The sequence below is a fragment of the Alternaria hordeiaustralica genome, assembly GCF_023758085.1.
Source record: "Alternaria hordeiaustralica strain BMP 2776 chromosome Unknown scaffold_27, whole genome shotgun sequence".
Classification (NCBI taxonomy): Eukaryota; Fungi; Ascomycota; class Dothideomycetes; order Pleosporales; family Pleosporaceae; genus Alternaria; species Alternaria hordeiaustralica.
Window position 1 is genome coordinate 318,532 of NW_026056799.1, and position 24,121 is coordinate 342,652.

A 24,121-nucleotide genomic window follows, 5' to 3' on the forward strand; every position below is an offset into this window, starting at 1 on the left:
AACACCAAACTACATGGATCCCCCTCCAGGATCTACCGTCGACCGTGGCTGGAGATTAAGCATACTTAGCTTTGTCCTCGGCGCGTTTCCACAGGCTGTCAAAGTCTTCGCCATGAAGGGAGTTCCGTTCACACAGGTCTTCATAGCAATATTCGTTGTCTCATTCATCGTGCCAGAAGCTTTCCGCTCATTAGCTGGGCCTGTCGGCCAGTTCAATCTTTATCCTTTACCTATCGTCTTGAATGCGAAGTCACTGCTATCTCATGTATGGCTCTTATGCCTTTTCTATGTCTCGACTTTTTCGTGCATGGGAACGCTCTTCATTACATCAAGCTGGAAACTCGCAATAATTAGTAGTACTGTAGTGAAAGTTTCTGCTGTCCTGATGCTAGCGTCTTCGGTCGCCCTGCTGCTTTTCGGAGCCTTGCATTTCTTTCGCTCCCTCTACATCTTCGCCTGTACTCCGAATGGGATGAGATCTTACATGTACGATTCGAAGATGTTCCAGCATGTGCGCACCAAACTAGTGGCTTTCATTGCGGGATTGTTTGCGCTGAGCTCTTCTACCGTAGAGTGGTGCTTGTCTTTACTGTGCCTTTACGCAGTATGTCTGGTCGGAACTGTGTGGCTCTTGTGGGGCAAACCACTTGCGATTAGATTCGATTCAATCGGCGCCTTTCTGATCATGGGCGTATCAAGTTTCGGCACTCTGTTTCTTACATCCCTAGGTCCTTATGTTGCATATCGGGTCTTATTTATGGGCTACCCTTCCAACGCCGCCCGCCATTTGTGCGGTACAAAAGGAACAATAGACGAGTTTCTTAAGGGGATGTTCATATTAGTGAACTTTGCGACATATACTATAGCCTATGCAGGCTCTGATTACAGCTCTTCCGCCACCTTCAAGCCGCCTTGGACGGAAGTTTTGGGGTGAACCAATATGGATTAAGTATTTTAGATATCTGCGCAGTCAACAAGTAACACGTAGGACTGCAGTCCGCCACATATACACACACTACCACAACACTTCTCTAAATCGGCGGCTTCTCCTCCCCCTCCGCATACTCCACAGCAATCTTCTTCGCCCCCTTCGTCGGCTCGGGCCAACTCGTCCTCCTCCTCGCCCTAACATAAAAGTTCATCGGCCTAATAAGCTGAAACTCAGGGTCATACGTCACCGCCTCCTCACCCTCCTTACTAAACTCATACCTATACACCAGCTCCGGCAACAGCACCTTGACCTCTCCAAGCGCAAAGTTGAAACCAATACAACTACGCGGGCCTGTTGCAAACGGCATGTACGAGTTCTTGGGGCGGTTGGAAACCTCCTCTGTGCCCCAGCGGTCGGGGTCGAAACGATCGGGGTTCGACCAGATCGAAGGGTTGTTGTGGATGGCGTGCAGGGCGCAGATGACGACGGAGCCGGCGGGGAGCTTGTAGCCGCCGGGGACGATACAATCGACCTTAGCGGTGCGTCCAGGTTGGAAAGAAGGGTTGTGCAAACGCTGGGTCTCCTTGACGAACTTGTCGAGGAAAGTGAGGCCGTCGGAGAGTTCAGGCGTCCACTTGGTGTTCTCGTTTACGCCGGCGTCGACGAGTTCCTGGAGGAGCCGCTCCTGGTTGCCTTCGTAGACGCAGAGGGAGTAGAGGAGCCAGGAGAGGAGGGAGGAGGTAGTTGTGAAGCCCGCGCCGGAGATGGGGAGCATGTTTGGGATGACGAGTTCGCGGGGGAGTTTGTTGCCGTTGTCGTCGGTGGCGCGCTTGAGGTAGTCGACTACGCAGCTGGCTCCTAGGGCTGCGGACTGGAGGGGTAGGTCGTCTTCGTTGCTGCCTTTGGGTGCTTGGTCGATTGCTTGGTTGAGGATGGTCCAGAGTCTGTAGCGGATCTTGTCGAGGTCGTATGCTGCTGTGAAGGGAATGGCGCTGAGCTTTGCGTACCAGGCACCTCTTGAAGCGACCTTCTTGTTCAGGGAGAGTGATTGGGCGATCAAAATGACTAGCTCGCTCAGCGGCGCATCTGGGTTGTCGAAGTGGTGGGCGTCGTAGCCAAGCGCAAACTTGAAGACGGTCTGGGATGCGAGCTTCAGCATGTACTGGTAGACGTTCCAGGCCTCGCCCTGCTCATCGAGCTGGTCGAAGACCTTGAACGAGTCCTTTACCGAGGCTTCCATGAGAGGTGTGTAGTGCCTAATTGCCTTGGGTGCCATGGAAGGCGGGATGAACTTGTGCGCTTGCCTCCACGCATCAGTGTCGGTATCGCAAATGAACAACGCCCTGTTATCCTTGATACCCGCTAAAGGATGCTCGGGAGTGATGTGTTTGCTGAAGAAAGCCGACTCCTGGAAAGCCACAGTCGCGATGGCAGGGTCATTGGTCAGGTAATTTTGCTTGCCCATCGTCTCGTACTTGATCAAAGATCCGTACTTCTGGAAAAGACGCGCATGGTTTCCCTGAGCTGGTAAGTGGTAGTTCGCGCGCTTCTCAAGTCGAACTCACGAGATGATCGGGAAAGACCTCGTAGTAGCTTCCCACGAAAGGAAGACCCTCTGGGCCAGAAGGGTCGCGAATGGCCTGACCGTCGACCGTAATGCCTATATCCTCGTCGCAATCCAACACATCGTCCAAATCATGGAGGTCCTCTCCTTTGGCATCTTGCAGCCCAATACCTGTGCATCGTAAGTCCATGCCCACATCAGTACAATCATCTCACATACCAGTCGACTGAATAATGTTATACTGCTCCGCTACAGCAACCTGCAGCGCCTCAAAGTCATGATACTGATCAATGTGAATATCCTGACGAAAGACATTCTTGTCCTGCCCGACGAGGTAAAAGCCCTTGATAGTCATGGTGCGATGCAATGAAGTTTGGAATAACGGTTGAGCGTCGCAATCTTGACAGGACTATAACGCGACTAAATGAGAGCACACCAAACTACGTATCCATCTTGCAACCCACCACCTGCAGGTCTCGTCTAGTCCGTAGAAATGACGCATCGCCACTGACCAACCTCCGGCATGCGCTCCATCGTACGAAAAAAGCGCCGAGGAGCCCAGTGCACCCTTCAACGCGCGCCAAAATAAAGCAAAAAACACTGCAGGTCGTGCGAACGCGCCCGGCCGAAGCCGTTGATCGAAATTTCGTTCGAGGTAACAGATTTAGCAAGTATGCGTTGCGCGTAAGAAGCTTGGACAGAGGCCACTCGCGTGGTGGCACCTCCGATTGTCAGCGGAGGCTTGATTGGTTTAAGCATCGAGATGCCGAGGTAAGTGGGGGGCTTGGCTCCACCAACACCGGACACCTCGTGGTAGCCGCTGCGAATAGCGCTGTCATTTGTCATGGCGCAACAACAGATCCTGATGCTGCGAATGTCCGAGATCTCGGTCGCGGCGCATGCGTAGTGGGTAGTGGATCGGTATGCCCGTTGCGCATTTGCTGCATGGGGCTATTGCGACGATGAAGGGTCTTGGCCCAGGGTTGTCTTGTCGTTGACATTAGGTATTGTCTCTGGCGCCCCTTTAGTGACGGACGGAACGCATCTATCTCTTTCGACCCTTTCTGCCATCGCAATCGGATCATCACGAGACGAGCGCGGAAACAAGAAGACACCATGGCTGACGGCATATACACTCTCCAGGAGGTAGCGAAGCATACCAGCAGGACCGATCTGTGGGTCACCCTATGGAACCACGTCTACAACGTGACCGACTACCAAGAAGACCACCCGGGCGGCAAAGAGTTCCTACTCGAGAACGCCGGCACAGATGCAACAACCGCCTACGAAGACATTGGCCATTCGACAGACGCGCGAGAGATCCTCGAGAACTTCCGCATCGGACGCATCGCAGACGAGGACTGGACCGACCATGAAGCCGCAAAGATGCCTACGATCACGCCGAGCAGAGTGCATGTTGTTAACAACTTGCCGCCGCCGAAATCGTGGCGGTTGCATCTTGGAGCTATTGGCTTCGGTTTGACATCCGTCGTGCTCTCCATAGTCGCAGGCCGACGCTTCTCGCCGCTGCTGCACCGTCTCCAAAGCGCTGGTTTCTGGAAGGGCTTCGCCGTCTCTTCCATCGCGAGTATGGCCCTAGCCGGCTACGCCAGCTTATGGGCAACCAAGAGCTTCGACGTTGCGCACAAAGACTTCCAATCCTACCCCGCGCACATCAAAGCCAAGTCCATGTCGTCGAAGCCAACGAAGAAAAAGGACATCAACCTCGGTGTGCTAAACGCCCGCGTCTATCAGCCCTTCCCTTTAATCGACAAATTCAACATCTCCCACGACACCATCCGCTTCGTCTTTGGTCTTCCGAATGAGAACTCCGTGCTAGGGCTGCCGACGGGCCAACACATTGCCATCAGGCACGAAGTCGACGGGAAGCAACTCGCACGCTCCTACACGCCTACGTCCAGCAACAAGGACCGCGGTCGTTTGGAACTGACTGTCAAGATCTACGAGGGCGGTAAACTGACACCTTGGTTGAGCAAGCTGAACGTCGGCGATATGGTCGAAATCCGTGGACCCAAGGGCGTGATGAAATACCACAAGAACCTCGTCAAGGAACTCGGTATGATCGCCGGCGGCACGGGCATCACGCCCATGTTCCAGATCATCCGCCGTATCTGCGAAGACCCGCGCGATGATACCAAGACGACGCTGCTGTATGCCAACAAGACCGAAGGCGATATTCTGCTTAAGGACGAGCTGGACAAGTTTGCGGCGCAGTACGAGCAGTTCAATGTGCACTACGTTTTGAGCAGCCCTTCGGAGAGCTGGAAGGGCGACAAGGGGCGTATTAGCAAGGAGATGATTGAGCAACGCTTGCCTGCACCGGCTGGCATGGATAGCAAGGTTCTTGTTTGCGGGCCGGACCCGATGATGGACTCTATGGTTGGCTACTTGCAAGAACGCGGCTTCAAGGCACCTGGTATGTTGACACCATTTGACAACCTCCGACGCAACATCCATGCTAACTCATATCCAGGCAAAATCTCGAAGCCCCAAGATGAGATCTTCACTTTCCAGTGATTGTCCCAATCGGCGTGCGGAGGCTCAGCATAGCGATGGCGGTGATGGGAGTGAGCGCTATTGGGCAGATGCTTGATCAAGAACTTGTTTTAGATACATATTTCGTAAACTTATGCAATTGTAGTCACTACCAAAATAAACTTTACATCTCTCAACCAATGCATTCACTTCCATACTCTACTCATGTATCCGAGGTATCTTGAAAAGCGCCCATGTGAAGAACGCCTAAACGCCATTCAAGATGCAGTTCGGCCGACGAAGCACCGCGCGTCTCGCATGCATTGGCGCATATCCTGCGTCTCGCACGATACAAAAGCACCGTACGAATGACGTCGATACCCGATCGGCACTGCACGGATGTGTACCAGGTCGTTGGGCGAGTGACGCAACTTCTACATGTGTCTAGTGCGCGTTAGCGTGTACCGTCAATATACATCATGCATCTAGATGCGTACGAGAAAGCTACAGAATCAGCAATAACCAAGAAGCAACGACGTCTGTTGTCTTGACTCAGACGAACAAACAACGGAAATGTCTCTTTGCGCAAGACGACTATCAAGAGGCGTTCGGCGGGTCTCGGCCGAGCCCTCTGCGAGTTATGCGACGACGCGATGCTTGAGCACGCGTATAACTACACTGGAACCGGAATTGAGAACTGTCAATACATCTTTCCGCACTCGCTCAACACCGTTATCATACTCAATCATGGCGAATACGCAAACACGAGCTGCATCCAGCAGCACACAACCGCAATGGACGGCACCAGACACATCATCGAGGCCAGTCGCCGTTCTGGGCGGAGGAGTCTTGGGTCGACGAATCGCTGCTTCATGGGTCGCCGCTGGCTATGAAGTCGTGTTGTGCGATCTCAGCGACGAGCAGAGGAACGCCGCGACACACTACATCGAACACCACATGGACGAATTCTCGAAACTTACCGGTAACGCACGGAAACCAACGCAATTCAAGACTGTCAAAGACATCGCAGAGGCGGTCAAGAACGCGTGGTTGGTGGTTGAAGCATTGCCAGAGAAGCTTCCGTTGAAGATCGACATCATGGGCCAGCTCCAACAACAGGCGCTGGGCGATTGTATCCTAGCTTCCAACTCGTCGTCGTACAAGTCGCGGTTCATGCTCGATAAGGTGGACGCGGGTAGTCGGCATCGCGTTTGCAATATGCATTACTACATGCCTCCGGGTAACAACGTTGTCGAGCTCATGACATGTGGTGAGACGCATGCAGACATTCTGCCGTTTCTGCAAAGCAAGCTTCACGATGCGGGGATGACACCAGCTATCGCGCGCAAGGAGTCGACAGGTTTCATCTTCAACCGACTTTGGGCTGCCATCAAGAGGGAGAGTCTGCTCATCATGGCGGAGGGTGTTTCGGAGCCGGAGGAGATCGACAGGCTCTTCTTGACGATGTTCAAGGATAACCCGGTTGGACCTTGCGGAATGATGGATGCGGTTGGATTGGACACCGTTGCGTTCATCGAGAACAACTATGTTGAAGAACGCGGCGGCGACCCCACAGCGCGGGACTGGGTCCAGAAGAACTTTGTCGAGAAGGGCAAGCTCGGCGCGAAGTCTGGCAAAGGCGGTCTGTATCCCGCTGGTGAGACGACGCGCAGCTCCAAAGACGAGAGCGGCCATCACGACAACCTCGCGGCGCCCAGACTGTACTTCCTCGACATTGGCATCGGGGGCAATGTTACCGATCTGCAGAAGATGGCCACCTCCGGCAAGATCATGACAGCTTCAGCGGACGGAAGTAACGTGCGCGAGATCGTCGGCGGCCAAGCCATGCCCGATGGTATCGACGTGTCCATCTCAGCTGGTCGCATCTTCTGGACGAACATGGGCGCGTCTCCCGCCAAGAACAACGGCAGTGTCATGTCCACGAGCCTCGATGGCACTGACATCCAAGCCATCATTCCGGAAGGTCAGATCCACACACCCAAGCAGCTCAAGATCGACCACGAGAACAAGAAGCTGTACATCTGCGATCGGGAAGGCCTCCGAGTCCACCGATGCGACTTTGACGGCAGCAACCACGAGATCATCGTGCAGACAGGCGACGCCGGGTCAGCTGCTGGAGAGGACCAGACAAACTGGTGTGTTGGCATCGCAGTCGACCCTCAAGGCGGGAAGTTCTACTGGTCTCAGAAGGGCCCGTCCAAGGGCGGCAAGGGCCGCATCTTCCGCGCAAACATGCAGATGCCTGCCAATGAGACAGCGTCCTCCCGCTCCGACATCGAACTGCTCTTCGACCACCTCCCTGAACCCATCGATCTAGAGTTCGAGGCCGACAGCCAAACGCTGTACTGGACCGACCGCGGCGAGTATCCACTCGGCAACACCCTGAACAAGGCGTATGTAGGTGTCGAGACGAAGGAGGAGAAAGGTGTTGTAACGCTAGCGAGGCATTTCCACGAGCCAATTGGATTGAAGATTGATGCTGTGAACCGGCACGTCTACTTGACTGACCTTGGTGGTACCGTGTACAGGTTCGACATGGACGGAGGAAGGAAGAAGAAGATATATGAGACGGACAGCGCGTACTCTGGTATCGCGCTTGCGCACCTGCATTGAGTAGACATACAGCTTTGTTATTAGTATCAGTAATGTAATCGTGAAGATGAACTCGAGAGGACCGCAGTGATGAGATGACGATGTCGGTGTCTGAGCTTGAGCAATCGCCGACGCACCCTCGGCATCCAAAACCCACCGAGGGTCCAAGCTCCTCAACACCAAAACATTCCGACCACCCCACGCGACAATCCCGCTGCGAACGCCGTCCCTCTCCTTCCACTCACTCAATTCCTCCACCTTGGTCTCAATCCCCTCCCACCGCCACAATGAACACAATCTCCAAACCCCCAACAATAAAACGCATCTCAGGCCCGAAGCGCTTCCTCGGCGTCCTCGTCGGCATAACCGGCGGCCTCTCCGCCAACGTCCTCCTCGCCTACAGCGTCTCCTCCTTCTACACGCGCAACACAAAATTCGTGCCGTACGACGCCTCCTCCCCCGACCTCACCACCTCCGTCTTCCGCGCGCACAACCCCAACGGCAACCCGCCTGGCTGCATAGACCATGCGATAAAGCAGATTCCGTATGGGAAGCTGCCGGAGAAGTACTGGGTCAAGGGCGACGGAGGCAGGATATCGGTTGATCAACCGGCACTCACGACGGACTTTTGTAGGGGCATTTGGAGCGGCGTGGCGTTTAGGGTGCAGAGGAGGTTGTTGGAGAAGTGGTATCGGAATGTGGAGGGCAGGGATAGCCATCTTTGGGATGTGAAGGAGTTGGCCAAGAGCGAGTATGCGGTTGGGACGAAGATTGTGGATCATTTTGAGGTTGTGGAGCATAAGGATGATAAGGTAAGAACTTCTTGCGATCGCATTGGGGTTTATCGGCTGACTTGATTTGTGCACAGGTTATCGTTCGATGCGGCGACTCACCACACGTTTCTGAACCCCGGCCCTCGGATGGTCTCTTCTCCATGGAGGTCTCGAAAGACGATGCTGCGCAGATGGCTACTTTCCACCTCAAGTCGGTCTTTGTGGATACGACGCCAGAGGGCAAGGACGGTGGACCGCAACCAGGCCATATTCAGTGGCTGCATAGGCTGTACACTAAGCTCTGGATGGAGAGCGCGACGCGCAAGTTGATCAAGGAGGCATAGAACTGATACCATCGCAATGCAAACTATTCTGGTCACGGCGTACCCTCAGCAAGTGCAAGGCATGCTACAGTCTCTGTACTTTACCTCTCACATCAGTGCGCGACTCTAGGCTTCGCGCGCACGGAATTGGTAAGGATTGGAGACGCTGTTCGCGATGCAAGACCAACAGGCTTGGATGATCGGCGCGCGGAGCTCACCCCGCCCGTTCGGTCGTAATTCCTGAGCAGCGCAAAAGCAAGGCTACCCGTAGCTCGAGCTCGAATGCGGGCATCACTCATCGTGACATACGTCAGCGGATCGGCGTGCGTCGAATGGCCGGTTCTCATGCGAGCACCATAACTTGAGATTCTTAACTTCGCACGCTGTTTCAATCTGTCGCTCTTCCACTTCTTTCAACCCTAATAGCTAACCGCAGCATCCTCGCCCTTCTTCTGCGCCCATCCGCTGGCTACGATATCCTTACCTTGATACTAAACAAGAACAAAAACTGTCTCGTTGACCACCTAGGTACATAGATACCTCTTCTACGACAACACTCTCAACACTTCCAGCATGGGCGTCATGAGCGTAACCTCCGAGACCATCTTTAACTACCCACCTAAGATCATATACGACTTCGTCTCCAACCCCTCAAACTGGGGTCGAACATACGGCGGCAGCGCGGGCTTGCCCGAAGGGCAGAAGTTGACCCTCCCCCTCAAAGTCGGCGACGTCTGGACCGAAGAAGTCGCTTTGCCAAACAATACCTACCACCCCAAATGGACGTTGGAAATCGCCGACCGCGGTCGCAAATTCGCCTTCCGCCAGGTTAATAACATCGCAGCCGGAGTTGATGGAAGTGGCGGTGTGAAGGGCTATTGTTGGATCACGTATACGTTCACGGAAGCTGGGTGTGGGTTGACGTTGTTCACGCGTAATTTGACGTGTGAGCTTGAGAAGGGGGTGGATGTACCGGAGGACCTTTGGGTGGCGATGAGTAGGCCGAGTGGGATTGATGGGTATCATGATAAGATTAAGGGGTTGCTTGATGAGGAGATGGGTGGACATAAGATTTTGTAGATATAGAGTGGTGAAGATAGTGAGGGGGATAATGGTTGGGAATAGAAGGATAGAGTTTATGCAGAAATCGTTTTTTACGTTTTTGGGTGACCGTAGACTTCTTCCTCTCTACACCTGGGCAGTGTTCGCATTACTCTGCTAGAGAAGACTAGCGGAACAGAGAGGGATACTCGTGGACACAGCTCGAGAAGGGTGGGGTGCAGAGGCGGGGCGAAGAACCTAACGCTAATCTGCATCCGGGTTTGGCGTTGTCGCTGTAGATCCTAGGCACCCAGGCACTCGCGACTTCACGCCCACTTTGTAGCATCGTCTTGGAATCTTACCATGTTCAGTCTTCTAACTAATGTATACGGCAGCGCACCTGCTTAGCTCCCTCGTACGAGATGAACACGATGTTCACCGTGGTACCAACACGCAATCGCAATCCGAGTGGACGCATCCTGGTTCTGTGATTACAGGTCGAGGCCTAGCTCGACCGACACCTTGGTCATCACGTACAATCTCACAACAATTATACGCCCTGATCAGTAAGAGAAGAATAGGGAAACTTGCATCCGAACGATCATTCGGAGTGTGATTTTATCCACCCATTAGTTCACGACCTCGGAGATGTGGTACCCCGCAACAACCCCGCACAGTATCGACTGGACCATCAATCACAGTTCAACGTTGCGGCTGTGCCCCTTCGCCCCGGTGTATACTGTCCTACCAAATCGTCCTCCACGGAGCAGCTTTGGGTCACGCACAGCTGTCAGCATTGACGACTAATACGCCCGACGCCCGATGCCCGCTGTGATGTAACATCTACCCGGTGTCGATCTATAAAGTTGTGATGCCTTCCGTTGCGTTTCACTCTTCCAGCAGTCTCTAACAAATTCACGACCACTTCCCCAGTCTTTAGTCGTATCATAGCTCCGAAGATGGCGCCAGATCTGAACACGATAGGCAGCGGCAAACAATGGGACTACTCAACGCCTGGCTCTGGCGGTTACAGCGTCCCAGACATCGTCTATAATGTGAGTGCCGATACCCCTAGCTTCTAGCAAAAAGACTGATCATCTTCCAGGACCCTTCCTCTCGAAAGCTCAAGGTGTTGACTATTGGAGCCGGCTTGTCTGGCATCCAAATGGCATACCAGATACAGAAACACACGCAGAATGTCGAGCATGTCATCTATGAGAAGAACGCTACTCTAGGAGGAACATGGCTCGAGAACAGGTATCCAGGTACAGCCACTAGTAAATCATCGCGTGAGTGAGCTGACACTTGCAGGTTGCGCCTGCGACATCCCATCGCATGCCTACACCCTCAACTTCGCTCTCAACCCAGACTGGCCGCGCTTCTTCTCCTACGCACCAGACATCCAAAAGTACCTCGAAAAGGTCTGCGATGTTTTTGACCTGCGCAAGTACATGACATTCAACACCGAAGCCGTACGAGCCGAGTGGCAAGACGACGTCGGCAAGTGGAAAGTCACGCTTCGCCAGACGTCATCTTCCGGCGAAGAACGAGAGTTTGAAGAGGAATGCGACCTTCTTCTCTACGCTTCCGGCATCCTGAACAACTACAAGTGGCCTGGTATCAAAGGCATCAACAGCTTCAAGGGCCGCATCGTCCATACCGCGACATGGCCGAAAGACTATCAAAGTGAGCAGTGGAAGGACGATCGCGTGGCGGTCATTGGATCTGGTGCTTCTTCCATCCAAACAGTACCGACCATGCAACCACACGTAAAGCACATGGACATCTTCGTCCGAACCGGAGTTTGGTTCGTCCAGATCGCGAACAACTACGGCCAGAACAAGGAGTACTCGCAAGAAGAGCGCGATGAGTTCCGGAAAGACCCGCGTAAGCTCGTTGCGCATGCCAAAGATATCGAGAACCAGGTCAACGGGTTGTGGGGCGCGTTCTACGCTGGAAGTGAAGCGCAAAAAGGCGCGCAAGAGCTGTTCAGGGAGAGGATGAAAGAGTTTCTCAAGGATGAACGACTCTTGGAGGGATTCACTCCGAAGTTTGAGGTTGGCTGTAAGTTTCATGCCACCCTTCACGGGAACGCTCACTGATCTCCTGTAGGCCGTCGCATAACCCCAGGCGACCCATACATGAAAGCCATCCAAGAGCCAAACGTCGACGTCCACTTCACCGCCGTAGATGAGATCACCGAGACAGGCGTCGTTGGTGCAGACGGCATCGAGCGCGAAGTCGACACCATCGTCTGCGCCACCGGCTTCGACGTAACCTACCGCCCCCGCTTCCCCATCATCGGCCGCAACGGCGTCGACCTCTACGAAAAATGGAAGAACGAACCCGAAGGCTACCTCGGCCTCGCCTGCCCCGACATGCCCAACTGGCTCATGTTCATCGGCCCAACCTGGCCCGTCGAAAACGGCTCCGTCACCGGTCCCTTACTCGCCGTCGCAGAATACACCATCCAGATAATCAAAAAGATGCAACGCGACCACATCAAATCCTGGGTGCCCCGCCAATCCATCACCGACGCCTTCAACGAGCACGCCCAAGAATGGATCAAACACACCGTCTGGAAAGGCAGCTGCAGATCCTGGTACAAGAACAACGATACGGGGCGTGTCAACGCCGTGTGGCCCGGCTCCTCAAACCAGTATGCTGAGGTTATTGAGACGCCGCGGTATGAAGACTTTGAGATTGAGTATATGCATGAGAATCCTTGGGCGCATCTGGGTATGGGGTATGCGATGAGGAATAAGTTGTTTCCCGAGGCGGATGTTAGTCCGTATTTGGCGGTGGAGAATATTGATCCAGAGTGGTTGAAGGCTATTGGGTATGAGGGGGCTGCGGGGGTGGTGGAGGGGGTTAGGGAGAGGAAGGAGGGGGTTGAGGTGGAGAGGACGGCCGTGGATGGGGGGGTTGGGGGTGCGGATGGGAATACGCTGACGTAGTGGTGTAGGGATCAGTATTTCATATCTATTCCTACTAACCATGGGGCTAAGCTATGCTTAAAGCTGCGTTTTGGTAAGTTTAAGCACGTATTGCTTCGTGTTGGGTGCAAGTCCCCATCCCTTAGTGTTAGGTGCAAGTTTTGTAGAACCTGCACGCCGTATAGATAAGTGGATAGACCATCCATGGTCTTTGCCTTCTGTTGGATCCTGGACCCGAAGAGTCGCCCGGTCCAGAGGGCAATCGGGCCTTAGATGCCACTTCGGCGCTAGCCAAGACTGTGAATTCCTGAGTACATGCTCAATTCTAGCGGTCAACCCGGGGTTGATGTTCACGTCCACGCGAACTACAACTATCAGCACGAGACCAACGCTGAGAGAAAATTGGAAATAGAAGTCGTCGTATTCCTGTCCATTATAATAGTAAGACAGAGGTGTAATGATCTCTGCGGTATGTGCCGCCTCTGTAGGCAAGAGTCGCGCGTCGTCTCTATCCGAGGATATGTGCGAAATTTGCGAACATAATCTAGGGTCTATTTCGACTCGCAGCATAGATCGGCCTGAGTGCCGAAACCACCCGGAGGCAGAAGCATGCGTGTGTGCAAATTCTGTCGATGTGGTTACATAGATGGAAGCGTATTCGAAGGCTTTCAAAGCACTCATGGGAACAAGAACGAGGGTACTGCGCTCCCCCAAGACGTCCCAGTCTCGCTCGTAAAGATGTTCGCTGTCCTCAACCCGACGCAACATAATGCATAAGCAAATATCTGTATCCTTCAAGCGCGCAAGGCAGCCATACAAGGCCTTTTCCTCGTGACGAAATATAGGTAGACTGATTCGGCAACCACGACTGGTCAGCTGCGGAGGCAAGTGATCCTCGGGGCGCGGAAATACGGAGAAGCACGTCTTCATTAGTTCCTCACGACGAAAGACCACATGTTCAGTGTACAATAGCTCCGCAGAGAGCAAATCGAGCACCGGTCTAAAGGTTTCGAATTCCGAAGGCGAACTGGCTAGAATGCTTTCTGTCGGGGAGAATGCGTCCCAAGCGAACAGAGTGTAGTCTTCGTCAACTCGAAGCATCTCCTCCTGAAGGCGCCGGAACGCGCGTTTGCCTTCGCCGTAAAGAAGGGGCATGTTCACACCGAGTATTCCAAAAAGACAGTAGGCCTGATCCTCCAACCGACTAGTCTGCCGACGTGCTGCCCACGACAGCCTTACGACAACCGGATAGCGAAGAGGATCCCCTCCAGTGAGTACGTCCCGGTTAATCCCGGTAAGATATGTTATCCGGGGCTGAAGGCTGGTGCGCGTCCCGATGTCTGTCCAGAAAGCGTCATAAAACTCCACGATCGGAGGCGCGATAAGCTCCTGTAATGTCCACCCTCGTGTAAACCACTTTGAATTACTGAATGCCCTGGACCCGTCTATTTCGGGGTTCTGGTAAACGTCCTCTAGGTAGGCGTAGCATATTTCGGCGTTCTTATACCATTGGTACATAGAGTTGATGGCCTCAGATAACTCAGCGCTTGAAGTCTTGTCGATGCAACAAGTGTCAACCCAACAGTACGCAAATCCGTCATCTTTCGCTTTCTTGCAACAGCCAGTGAGCTTTGCATAGCCTTTCTTCGTCGGTGCTTTGCGAGACAAAAGGTCCTGAAGAGTAACTTCCTCTTCCCTCCAAGTGTGGGAGAGGATGACGTACTCGGGTACTCGGCTTTCCAGAAATTCTTGAACCTCTAGCGTGGAGGTGTTAAGCAACCGCATGCTTGCGATGGAGTGTTGACAAATGCGATGTCGTCCACAAGGCTGAACAACGTCTCAGCCGATGTACATTCGACAGCGGACGATGAATGCCATAACGGGGTTGTCGAGACCGGTCGCATGCGACAGGGTGTTGTTCTAGGACGAAGCTGAGATTAGTGAGGTATGTGTTGGCGCGCCCGTGATGAGGGGCAAGGCAAGCGACGAAGATCACGTCGCGAGAATACTTGGAAGGTGGCACAGCAAATGCACGCTAACCCGCCCTTGGTTAGCGCTATCTCACCGGTCCAACCCAACGCCTCAGGCACCTACCCTTCCACACGCGCAGGCCTTATCGCCAACATCACAGTCCACAATCCAGAAAGCTTCAAACAGCCAGCTAGTTACCATGGCCAAGAAGCGCGCCGCGTCCGCGAGCGCCAGCGCTCAGGTCAAGCCCCGCATCATCATCCATGGGGGTGCGGGCAATCTAACGCGCACCTCAATTCCTCGTAAACGCTACGACGAGTATCGCACATCGCTTCTCACCATCCTGGGCAAAGCAGAGGAGCTTCTTCGCAAGCCAGGGTCCGCAGCGCTGGATGTCGCAACCTATGCCGTTACGCTTCTGGAAGATGACCCGCTGTACAATTTCGGCAAAGGCGCAGTCTTCACGCGCGAAGGCAAGAACGAACTCGAATGCAGCATCATGGTTTCGAACGGATACAAGAAACGAGGGGTGGGATGCGTGTTGCTCAGCCACGTCAAGAACCCCATCAAGTTGGCTAGAGAGTTGCTTATCAAAGGCGAAGAAGCAGACGGCGGTGGTGCAGCTGATCATTGCCAGTATAGCGGGGAGTTCGTAGAGGGACTCGCCAAGAACTGGGGACTTGACATCGTGGACTCAAGCTACTTCTTCACCCAGAAGAGATGGGAAGAACATCAACGCGGCCTTGCGGAAGACGCGAAGAAGGTGCAGATGGGCGTCAGTGCAGACGCCATAAGCGACTGGGAGAGGGACAACTACATTCCGCTTGGAACGTGTGGCGCCGTCGTTGTTGACAGCTTCGGTACCGTCTGCACGGCAACATCGACGGGCGGGTTGACGAACAAAGTTCCTGGGCGCATTGGAGATACGCCGACCATCGGTGCAGGATTCTGGGCTGAAGAGTGGCACGACGAGAAGGCTGCTGGACCGCAGATGTTGTACCAGCCGCCTGCCTGCGTCACGTCGCCGATCGACAAACTATCACGAGGTGATATACGGGGGATAGTGGGCGACTGTCTACCTTTGCTTGGATCACCCTCGACACGAGCGACTACATCATCGCCAGCACAGCCGACCGAGAAGCCCGTGTCGACGCGCCAGGCGCCACGCCGTGGGTCTCTCAGGGACAGGCAACGGCGACTCGTTCCTTCGCACGTGCGCGGCTCGCACTACAGCTGCCAGATCAAGGTTCTCGGGCTCATCGCTTTCCAGCGCAACAACGTGGATGGCAGGACCTGACGGTGAGCTTCAGCGATCTGCTGGAGATCGTTGGGGCGCAACCCATGAAGGCACCGGCGGTATCATCGGCATAGAACTTGTTGGCAGCAAAGTAACAGTAGTACAAGACTTTAACTGTGGAGGTATGTTCAGAGCATGGACTGATGACGATGGTAGTCCAAGATGTCTGGTGTTCAGGGAAGATGGCTGGGAGAGTGGGCCAAAGGATTGGGATGATCGGCGAGCGCATTGAACTCCGCATTTTTGCGGCCCGTGCAGATGACAAGCTCCAAGTCTTACTTGCTCACAATCGTCTCGTCACTTGTGTAGGGCATTGCGCATGCCAAAGCATCTAGAAGAGAAGACGCGCCTCACATTGCGTGGACTGCACTTAAGTCGCAAAGTCGAGACCTACCAACAGCAAAGGACGATGATGCGCCAACGTTCGGTCGGAGCGCGCGGCCACTGCGGCTCCCATCGGCGCCACTCCGCGAGGCCGAGATGCAACATCCCGACGACGCTATACAGCGCTAGAAGGTCCAAAAATATTCTATTCAAGCTTTCGAGCACGGACGCGTGTCAATTGCGGAGATAGCTTCGGCTCTTTGGACATCGTCATTCGCGGTAGCCCCGTGTAACCGGCACCTTGTGGCGAATTGGAAGGCTGGTTACGAGCGCTAGGTGCTAGCTGAACTATCGTCGTCCAGGTACGACAGCTTAAACCACGCAACAACACGAGGACTATGAGTATATAGTCTTACCCTCGTTCGCATCATTCTCGTTTTCATCATAACATCACTACATCATCACAAACCTACGACACTCGCTTCGTTCATTCCAGCATCTCAACACCACTCACTTCACGAAGCACTATCCACAACAACAGCAACTAAAATGCGTTACACCATCTTCACCATCGCCGCAGCCGCGACCCTCGCCTCCGCGCAAACCACATCCACACCCGCCGCCGCATCACCCACAGGCACCACCATCCCCGTCGGCTCGAACTGCACACCAGGCGGCGTGCCCTGCGCCCTCGGCGCCAACTGCTACGCCGTGAACTCCGGCCTCATCCCCGTCTGCGGCAACTTCCAAGCCTCATGCACGCGCGACGAGCAATGCGCCTACAACACGTGCAACCTCAGCGACGGCCTCTGCAACGGCTTCCTCGCCTCATCTTCCGCCCCGTCCTCGGCGTCAGCAATGCCCACCAGCGGCGCCGTAACACCCACCAACCAGGGCCCTCAGCCCGCCCCATCACCCACCGTCGTCGCGCCTGCTGGTTCCCTGCCTCTCGGCGCGGACTGCAATCCCTACGTCAAGCCTGACCAGTGTGCCAATGGCGTGCAGTGCTGGGCTAGCAACGCCATGCTCATGGCGCGATGCGGAAACTTCAACGCCGAGTGCAGCAGCGATGATCAGTGTGCGTATAACATTTGCAGTGGCGGTCTCTGCAGGGGCTTCAAGCCTTCCAGCGAGTTTCCTGTTATGTCGTCGACGTCGATGGAGGTTATGCCTGCTGCTAGCACCATGACTGGTTCGATGGCTCCGGTGCCGTCTGGCACGATGGAACATATGCCCTCTGGTATTGTGCCCCCGCATATGGTTAACGGTACTATGACTATGGTGCCTACGGGAACTGGTGCTGTACCCACTGGCCCTGCCAACGCTACTTCAAGTGGCGCCCCTCAGTTCACTGGTGCGGCGGCCGTTGACCGTGTCGCTGGCGGTGTTATGGCGGTTGTCTTCGGTGCTGTTGCTTGGGCTTTGTAGATTGTCGGGGCGCGCGCGCCGTTGGATCTATTTTATAGACTAATCTGCTGTATATATTTATTTTAACGTTGGAACGCTACACATACATAATGCTAAACGAAGAACACATCTCCAACTCGTCTCCTGCGCTTCGTGATAACCATTGTCTTCCCCCGATCGATTCTTAGTAGCACCATCTTGATAGGCTTGGCATTTCTGTTGACGTAGACTTCGGGACGTCGCACCGCAACAACATTTTTACACAGCACTCCTCCGTTAGAGGTAGAGAATACACGCAATTTGATCAAATAGCAATCGGTGTGCGCCGTCTGCCGTCCTACATGTCAGAGCGATAGTCGCCTGATCGGGTCAATGATGAGCCGAAGGGTTTGATGAGTCACGAAGTAGTATGCATACATCAAACTACTTGAATGTGATAACGCCACCAACAAAGCCGTCAAAAGTTCAGTCTTAGTACAACGACAATCTTCTTGGGCTGCTTCTGCTAATCCCGGTTACGAGTTAACTTAACCAAACACGACGCCTCGACCACAATGACAGACGTCGAAAACGCACTCCCTGTAGCCGCTCGAGCAGACCTGCGACGCTCAATCGCATCCACAAAAGACGCCTACATCGCCTCCATCCCCAAAGTCGAACTCCACATCCACATCGAAGGAATCATAAGCGCCGATCTCAAATGGAAATTCTCACAACGAAACAACCAAACCATCCTCAACCCGCGAACCGGGCAGCCCTTCGCTTCACTCGCCGAACTGCGAGACTCCCACGATACCTTGAAACCACGTAAAGGAAACCGCATGGATAACACAGAAGAAACGCTCTCGTTCTTCGAGGCGTACTACGGTGGTTTTGAAGTGCTGAAGACGAAGAAGGATTATTATGACCTGGCGATGGAGTATTTCGAGCGTGCCAATGAGATGAATGTGCGGTATGCGGAGATTTTCTTTGATCCGCAGGGGCATACGCGTGTAGGGACGAGTTGGGAGACGATGATGCGTGGGTTTAGGGAGGCGACGTGGGATGCGGAGCAGATTCTTAATGTAAGCCCGGCCCGAGACGTCTCTCTTTAGTCTTTAAGAGATATGCCTTTGCTGATTGCTGATTGCTGATTGCTGATTGCTGATTGCGGAATGCAGGTCAAGTCCAAATGGATAATGTGTTTCCTGCGCGACGAGTCACCAGAGTCCTCGATGCGGCATTACGAAGCGGCGCTTCCGTACCGCGATCTAATCGTTGGTATCGGGCTTGATTCGAATGAGGTTGGCAGGCCGCCTGAGCTGTTTGATGAGATCTTTGTGAGGGCAAGGAAGGATGGGTTTCGGATTACTGCGCATTGTGATGTTGGGAAGCCGTATCCAATCGAACATATCCGCCAGGTGGCATCGAGTATAGCGGGCACAGGCGCAGACCGAATCGACCATGGGCTGAATGCTGCTGGTGATACGGAGCTTATGGCGTTGATCAAAGAGAAGGGGCTTGGGATGACGATTTGTCCTTGGAGTTATATTCGGCATCAACCGATGGACGAAGTGTTTGAGCGCATTCGCACTCTTTTCGATGCCGGTATCATGATTAGTATTGCGAGCGACGATCCGGCGTTTATGGAGGATACGTGGGTGTGGGAGAATTTGCTCGTGGCGAAGAAGTATTGCGGGTTTACCAATATGGAGATTCAGAAGTTGGCCGAGAACGCTATTACAATGAGTTGGGCGAAGGAAGAAGTGAAAAGCCATTTATTGGAGTTGTTGTACGGTATCGATCCAGGTACATAGATGGTCTGCGACGTCGTCGCCTTGCGCTCGTGCAAGAAGAAAATGATTCCATCATGACGATACTATAAAAACGTGAACCTTCCCCCACTAAGTAGAAGGGCTCATCACAATCGCTTCAGAACCTTGGTGTCCAAACGTAGGCGCGCGACGAGGACAAGGAAAGTGGCGAGAACGCCCGTGCCCGCAGCGTAAAAGATGGCAGCCCTGTACGGTTCAATCGACGTGGAGTCCGCCGCACCAGTCGCTTCAATCAAGAGGCCCGCAAGAGGAGCGCCGAGGAGATAACCCGGAGTCCAGAAGAAGACCATCAGAGCGATGGATGCCGCGGCGGAATGTGGAGCAACGACTGTGACGGCGATCGGCAGGCTGACAAAGAAGCTGCCATTGGCACAACCGTTTACGATAGCGAAGACAAATAGAGGAGCCAACGACGTGCTGACTGGCCAGATGGCTAGCATGCTTACCGAGTTGACCAGGCAGGTGATCATCAACGTGTTGAAGGGCCCAATCTTATCGCAGGTCCACCCACCCAGGATACGACCGACTGCTGTTGCGGCACCGAATCCACCAACCAGTCCTGCACCAGTCCCAGCTGACAGGCCGATCGAGCTCGCGAACAGCGGCAGGAAGAAGGGCGGTACGAATAGTGCGAAGACCGCGACTGCTCCGGCCATGGTCAGCGTGAGGAAAGGGACGTTCTTTAACAGCGACCAATCGAACCGCGAAAGCGTGCCAGTCGTCGCACGTTCCTTCAACGCCAATGTACACGGGATCCCAGTCGCCATAATAAGGATGCCCAAGATGCGAAACGTCCACTGCAGTCCAAACTTGTCGATGAGTGCCTGCGAAGCAAGTGGAAGAACCGTCGCGCCAATACCGCCACCGGCTTTGACGACGCCATTGGCAATACCCAGCTTAGAGCTGAACCACTGCAACGGGAGACTATTAGTCGCCGCATACAACAGCGACGTCCCCACGCCCATCGACAGCCCCGCAATGCAGAACAACCCGCCGAGATGATCCAAGGTAAAACTCGTAGCAACTAGACTCATTCCAAAAAGAATCGTCGCAGCAAGGCCAGTGTATCGCACACCGAAAGACCTCATAACTCTTATCCCGCCGATGCCAAAAGCGACCATGACAGCCATGTACAAACTGCCGACGAAAGTGATGGTGCGCAGATTGGTGTTCAGCGTGGGTGATTTCAAAATGGCGGTTTGGAGGACGCCCCATGCGGTTGTGTAGCCGTTGATCCAGAAGAGGAGGAAGGAGCAGGATGCGACGACGGCCCAGCCATAGCCACCGTCCGGGATGGCTTCTGCTGCATCAGCAGGTGGCTGCTCGGAGTCTCCAAGGCCGGTTGGCTCAGCGTCTTGTGAGAGTGGAAAGGAGGGTTTGCTGGGGTCGAGGTGAACTTGGGAGTCTGCTGGGGAGGAGAGGTCCTGCAGGGCAAACATGGTTTGGGTTGTTGACATTTTGTGTTGGCTTTGTCGTGTTGCACGGGTAGCGCCAGGCGCGTTCCTTTATGTCGATGTCAAAGCGAGAGGACCGCGGTACTCATCTACGTCATCTGGTCAACATGTAGGGCGTAAAGATGAACGCCAGGGCGTAAGTACGCAGTGCTGACTTTTCGCTTCGAGTCAGAAATTTGTAATGCGCTACTATAACTGTACCAACTGATCCTTCGCGGTAGCGCATAGTGAGGGAGTTAGCAAAATCGGGTTTAGTGCCCGAGAAGAGTAGTAATCAAGATGCTGTAGCTTCTGTGAGTACCGTATTGTTTGTGGGTCGCATGCGCAGTTTCTGCGTCTGCGTCTATGAGTTTACCACGCGTTTTGCATGGGCGGCAGATTCCAAGACAGCCTCGCTTGACTTGAAGGTGACTCAAAGTGTCTCGCTTCATCTGCCGCATCTCGTCTTACCAGTAGCGAGATCCAAAGGCGATGCATGCCAGACGTACGACTTGCTCAATGTCGTTCGAAAGGCGAGTTCAACTAGTAGAAGTCGCGGTATTGTATAGGCTCAAGGACGTCTTGGTTACCTGCGGCAGATAGCCGTGGACAGCGATAAGGCAGAGCACGTGACAAGATACGATGCGCCCAAGTTGAAGTCTCGGCGGTACCTAGGTAAGAGCGTACCTAGGTAGGCGCTAGAAGAGTGCAGGGCTGAGTAAAAGCGAACCTGGCGCGAGCCCCATAGAGTCCACCCATCGCTCCTTCCTCGCACGGGTGACAGTGACGATGCGGGGTTTGAAGCGTCTAGGTGCAACGAACAGGCTGGATGAGGGTAGGAAATGCGACAACAGAGATGATGTGGCGCAGTTTGCCGAACGTGCCACAATGTATACGTGGACGCGGATGATTCATTTGCTGTGCACTGGGTGTGAGTCGGTGAGTGACGGTTGTTGAGTGAAGAGGCGACCAATTCCTCTACAGTTCGGCTTGGCGTGAGCGGAACGCGTCATGGTAGATCAATGGCTCATGCGACAGCGACAGCGACGATGGAAAGTCTGTGAGCTGAGTGAATACATCCCCGTGACATGTGGCGATGTTGTGAATGTCGTGTCGTGTCGTGTCCAAAATCAAGGTGTCGCCAAGGGCGGACGCGTCGGGTGCCAGACACAGCCACAGGCAATGACATAATCCCCGCCTCGGCCGCCCGCCATGCTTCCTGCCCATCGCCATCGGCAGCGCAGGCATAAGCAACGCAGCCGCGCTCTTTCCGCAACGCCCTCTACCTCATACTCTCCCCCCACACGCGCGCCAAGATGGGTTTCAGTCTCAACAATCCGCTGCCCTCGTCCATGAGCAGTAAGTCAAGTCACATGCCGCCCGCTTTGTTTATGCGCGCCTCTTGGTCCGGTGACGTCGCTAACAGCTGTGCTCCCAGGCGAATGTCGCAAGACGGGAAAGATTCTAGCATCCTTTGTCGACCCCAGACAGGCCTTTGGGCCGGATAAGATTATCCCGCCCAATGTCCTCGCCAATGCAAAGGTAAGGACTCGATGCGCATCCGGTGTCACGACGCTGCCCCAGCAAACACCTCAGCAGACAACAACACATGATGAGATGCTGACACACCCCAGGGCCTCGCAATCCTCACAGTCTTCAAGGCCGGCTTCCTCGGCACAGCGCGATTCGGATCGGGCGTCGTCGTCGCCCGCCTCGCAGACGGATCGTGGTCGGCACCCACGGCCATCGGAACCATCGGCGGCGGCTTCGGCGGACAGATTGGCTTTGAGCTCACCGACTTCGTCTTCATCCTCAACGACGCATCCGCCGTCCGTACATTTGCGCAGGCCGGCTCGCTGACATTGGGCGGCAATGTCTCCATCGCGGCGGGGCCCGTCGGTCGCAATGCCGAGGCTGCCGGCGCGGCGAGTCTGAAGGGCGTGGCTGGTATTTTCAGCTACAGCAAGACAAAGGGACTGTTCGCTGGTGTCAGCCTGGAGGGAAGCGGCATCATCGAGCGGAGAGATGCCAACGAGAAGCTGTACGGCCGCCGATGGACTGCCCGCGAGATCCTCAGCGGACAGGTTCCCCCACCACCAGCCGCCGCACCACTCCTGCAAGTGCTCAACTCGAGAGTCTTTGCCGGCGTAGGAGGCGCGCAGAACGTTACCAACGACGCCATGTACAACGACATTCCCGTCTACGACAACTCACGCGACAACGTGGTCTGGCAGGGCCGCGAGGGCTCGGCCATGGGCGAAGGCGTGCGCCGTGACCGCACCGGCTCCATGGGCCAGGCACCCAATGACTACGAGTACAGAGACCGACCGCAGCACTCATCTACGTGGGCGGACGACGTATACGACCGACAGCCATCCTCGGCACCCGGCGGCCTCAACCGCTCCTTCTCCACGCGTGCGAACCCCACCGAGACCTTCGACCGTATGGACAACCGAAGCCGCTCCTCCACGTTCGGTGACGACTATTCGTACAGCGATCGCAAGCCCGGCCGACCAACGGCGCCAAAACCAGTATTCGGACAGACAACCGGGCAGAAAAAGGCAGGACTGCAATCCGACCAGGCAATTGCCAAGTTCACCTTTGACGCAGATCAGCCGGGCGATCTCGGCTTTAAGAAGGGCGAGATCATCACAATCCTGAAGAGGACGGACAACGAGACAGACTGGTGGACAGGCAGAGTCGGAAGCCGAGAGGGCATCTTCCCAAGGTAAGTCGCACAGGCCATGCCGTCATCAACACTTCGCTGACTGCCACAGCAACTACGTCGAGACCGTATAAAGTCGTTCCTGAGATACCACAACCCCGACCACGTAGACTGTCACACCTCGTTTCATTTCTAGTCTAGCGACATTCTTCAACTCCTTTTCGAGCGGTCGGCATTTAGCACCTTGCTTGCTCTCGCATGGCCTGGCGTTTCTTCTTTGAGTTCGTTAACTGTTCTCCTTGTTGCCTTTATCCCAGATACCTACGTAGCGAAACAAGTCGTTGAATCACGAGATACAGTAAGGTTCATTGCCATGAGTGGAGTATGGACGAGAACTATTTGGAGTTACCCCGAATGCCGAGGTGGAGCTGGTCGGCTGAACATCGTATCTATGACCCAGCGATCGCTCCAACCCCCGCCTCAGCCTGCCCCTCATGTTCACCCTCCGCGGTATGCGCATCGGCAGGACAATA

At 54.5% G+C, this 24,121-nt stretch overlaps 11 protein-coding genes across 11 annotated transcripts; 9 read left to right on the plus strand and 2 right to left on the minus strand.

Annotated features, from left to right (window-relative positions):
- Positions 1-1,031: 1,031 nt before the first annotated feature.
- Positions 1,032-2,850, minus strand: J4E84_009305 (uncharacterized protein; the record flags this gene model as incomplete). The annotated part of the gene is made up of 3 exons (XM_049391868.1): positions 1,032-2,450; positions 2,497-2,666; positions 2,715-2,850. The coding sequence occupies 3 exons, from the start codon at positions 2,848-2,850 to the stop codon at positions 1,032-1,034; spliced, it is 1,725 nt and encodes a 574-aa protein (XP_049240506.1).
- Positions 2,851-3,611: 761 nt separating this feature from the next.
- On the plus strand, positions 3,612-5,033 carry J4E84_009306 (uncharacterized protein; the record flags this gene model as incomplete). Its single annotated transcript, XM_049391869.1, has 2 exons — positions 3,612-4,932; positions 4,990-5,033. 2 exons carry the CDS (start codon positions 3,612-3,614, stop codon positions 5,031-5,033), a joined length of 1,365 nt encoding a protein of 454 aa, XP_049240507.1.
- A 705-nt stretch (positions 5,034-5,738) lies between these two features.
- J4E84_009307 (uncharacterized protein) lies at positions 5,739-7,625 on the plus strand (the record flags this gene model as incomplete). The annotated part of the gene is made up of 1 exon (XM_049391870.1): positions 5,739-7,625. One exon carries the CDS (start codon positions 5,739-5,741, stop codon positions 7,623-7,625), a length of 1,887 nt encoding a protein of 628 aa, XP_049240508.1.
- A 266-nt stretch (positions 7,626-7,891) lies between these two features.
- On the plus strand, positions 7,892-8,721 carry J4E84_009308 (uncharacterized protein; the record flags this gene model as incomplete). Its single annotated transcript, XM_049391871.1, has 2 exons — positions 7,892-8,416; positions 8,473-8,721. 2 exons carry the CDS (start codon positions 7,892-7,894, stop codon positions 8,719-8,721), a joined length of 774 nt encoding a protein of 257 aa, XP_049240509.1.
- A 552-nt stretch (positions 8,722-9,273) lies between these two features.
- J4E84_009309 (uncharacterized protein) lies at positions 9,274-9,780 on the plus strand (the record flags this gene model as incomplete). The annotated part of the gene is made up of 1 exon (XM_049391872.1): positions 9,274-9,780. One exon carries the CDS (start codon positions 9,274-9,276, stop codon positions 9,778-9,780), a length of 507 nt encoding a protein of 168 aa, XP_049240510.1.
- A 920-nt stretch (positions 9,781-10,700) lies between these two features.
- J4E84_009310 (uncharacterized protein) lies at positions 10,701-12,698 on the plus strand (the record flags this gene model as incomplete). The annotated part of the gene is made up of 4 exons (XM_049391873.1): positions 10,701-10,796; positions 10,847-11,006; positions 11,053-11,805; positions 11,854-12,698. The coding sequence occupies 4 exons, from the start codon at positions 10,701-10,703 to the stop codon at positions 12,696-12,698; spliced, it is 1,854 nt and encodes a 617-aa protein (XP_049240511.1).
- Positions 12,699-14,489: 1,791 nt separating this feature from the next.
- On the plus strand, positions 14,490-15,945 carry J4E84_009311 (uncharacterized protein; the record flags this gene model as incomplete). Its single annotated transcript, XM_049391874.1, has 2 exons — positions 14,490-14,494; positions 14,835-15,945. 2 exons carry the CDS (start codon positions 14,490-14,492, stop codon positions 15,943-15,945), a joined length of 1,116 nt encoding a protein of 371 aa, XP_049240512.1.
- An 873-nt stretch (positions 15,946-16,818) lies between these two features.
- J4E84_009312 (uncharacterized protein) lies at positions 16,819-17,697 on the plus strand (the record flags this gene model as incomplete). Its single annotated transcript, XM_049391875.1, has 1 exon — positions 16,819-17,697. The coding sequence occupies one exon, from the start codon at positions 16,819-16,821 to the stop codon at positions 17,695-17,697; it is 879 nt and encodes a 292-aa protein (XP_049240513.1).
- A 533-nt stretch (positions 17,698-18,230) lies between these two features.
- Positions 18,231-19,472, plus strand: J4E84_009313 (uncharacterized protein; the record flags this gene model as incomplete). Its single annotated transcript, XM_049391876.1, has 2 exons — positions 18,231-18,740; positions 18,837-19,472. 2 exons carry the CDS (start codon positions 18,231-18,233, stop codon positions 19,470-19,472), a joined length of 1,146 nt encoding a protein of 381 aa, XP_049240514.1.
- Positions 19,473-19,576: 104 nt separating this feature from the next.
- J4E84_009314 (uncharacterized protein) lies at positions 19,577-20,947 on the minus strand (the record flags this gene model as incomplete). The annotated part of the gene is made up of 1 exon (XM_049391877.1): positions 19,577-20,947. One exon carries the CDS (start codon positions 20,945-20,947, stop codon positions 19,577-19,579), a length of 1,371 nt encoding a protein of 456 aa, XP_049240515.1.
- A 1,292-nt stretch (positions 20,948-22,239) lies between these two features.
- J4E84_009315 (uncharacterized protein) lies at positions 22,240-23,722 on the plus strand (the record flags this gene model as incomplete). The annotated part of the gene is made up of 4 exons (XM_049391878.1): positions 22,240-22,282; positions 22,362-22,465; positions 22,558-23,651; positions 23,701-23,722. 4 exons carry the CDS (start codon positions 22,240-22,242, stop codon positions 23,720-23,722), a joined length of 1,263 nt encoding a protein of 420 aa, XP_049240516.1.
- Between the last annotated feature and the right edge of the window lie 399 nt (positions 23,723-24,121).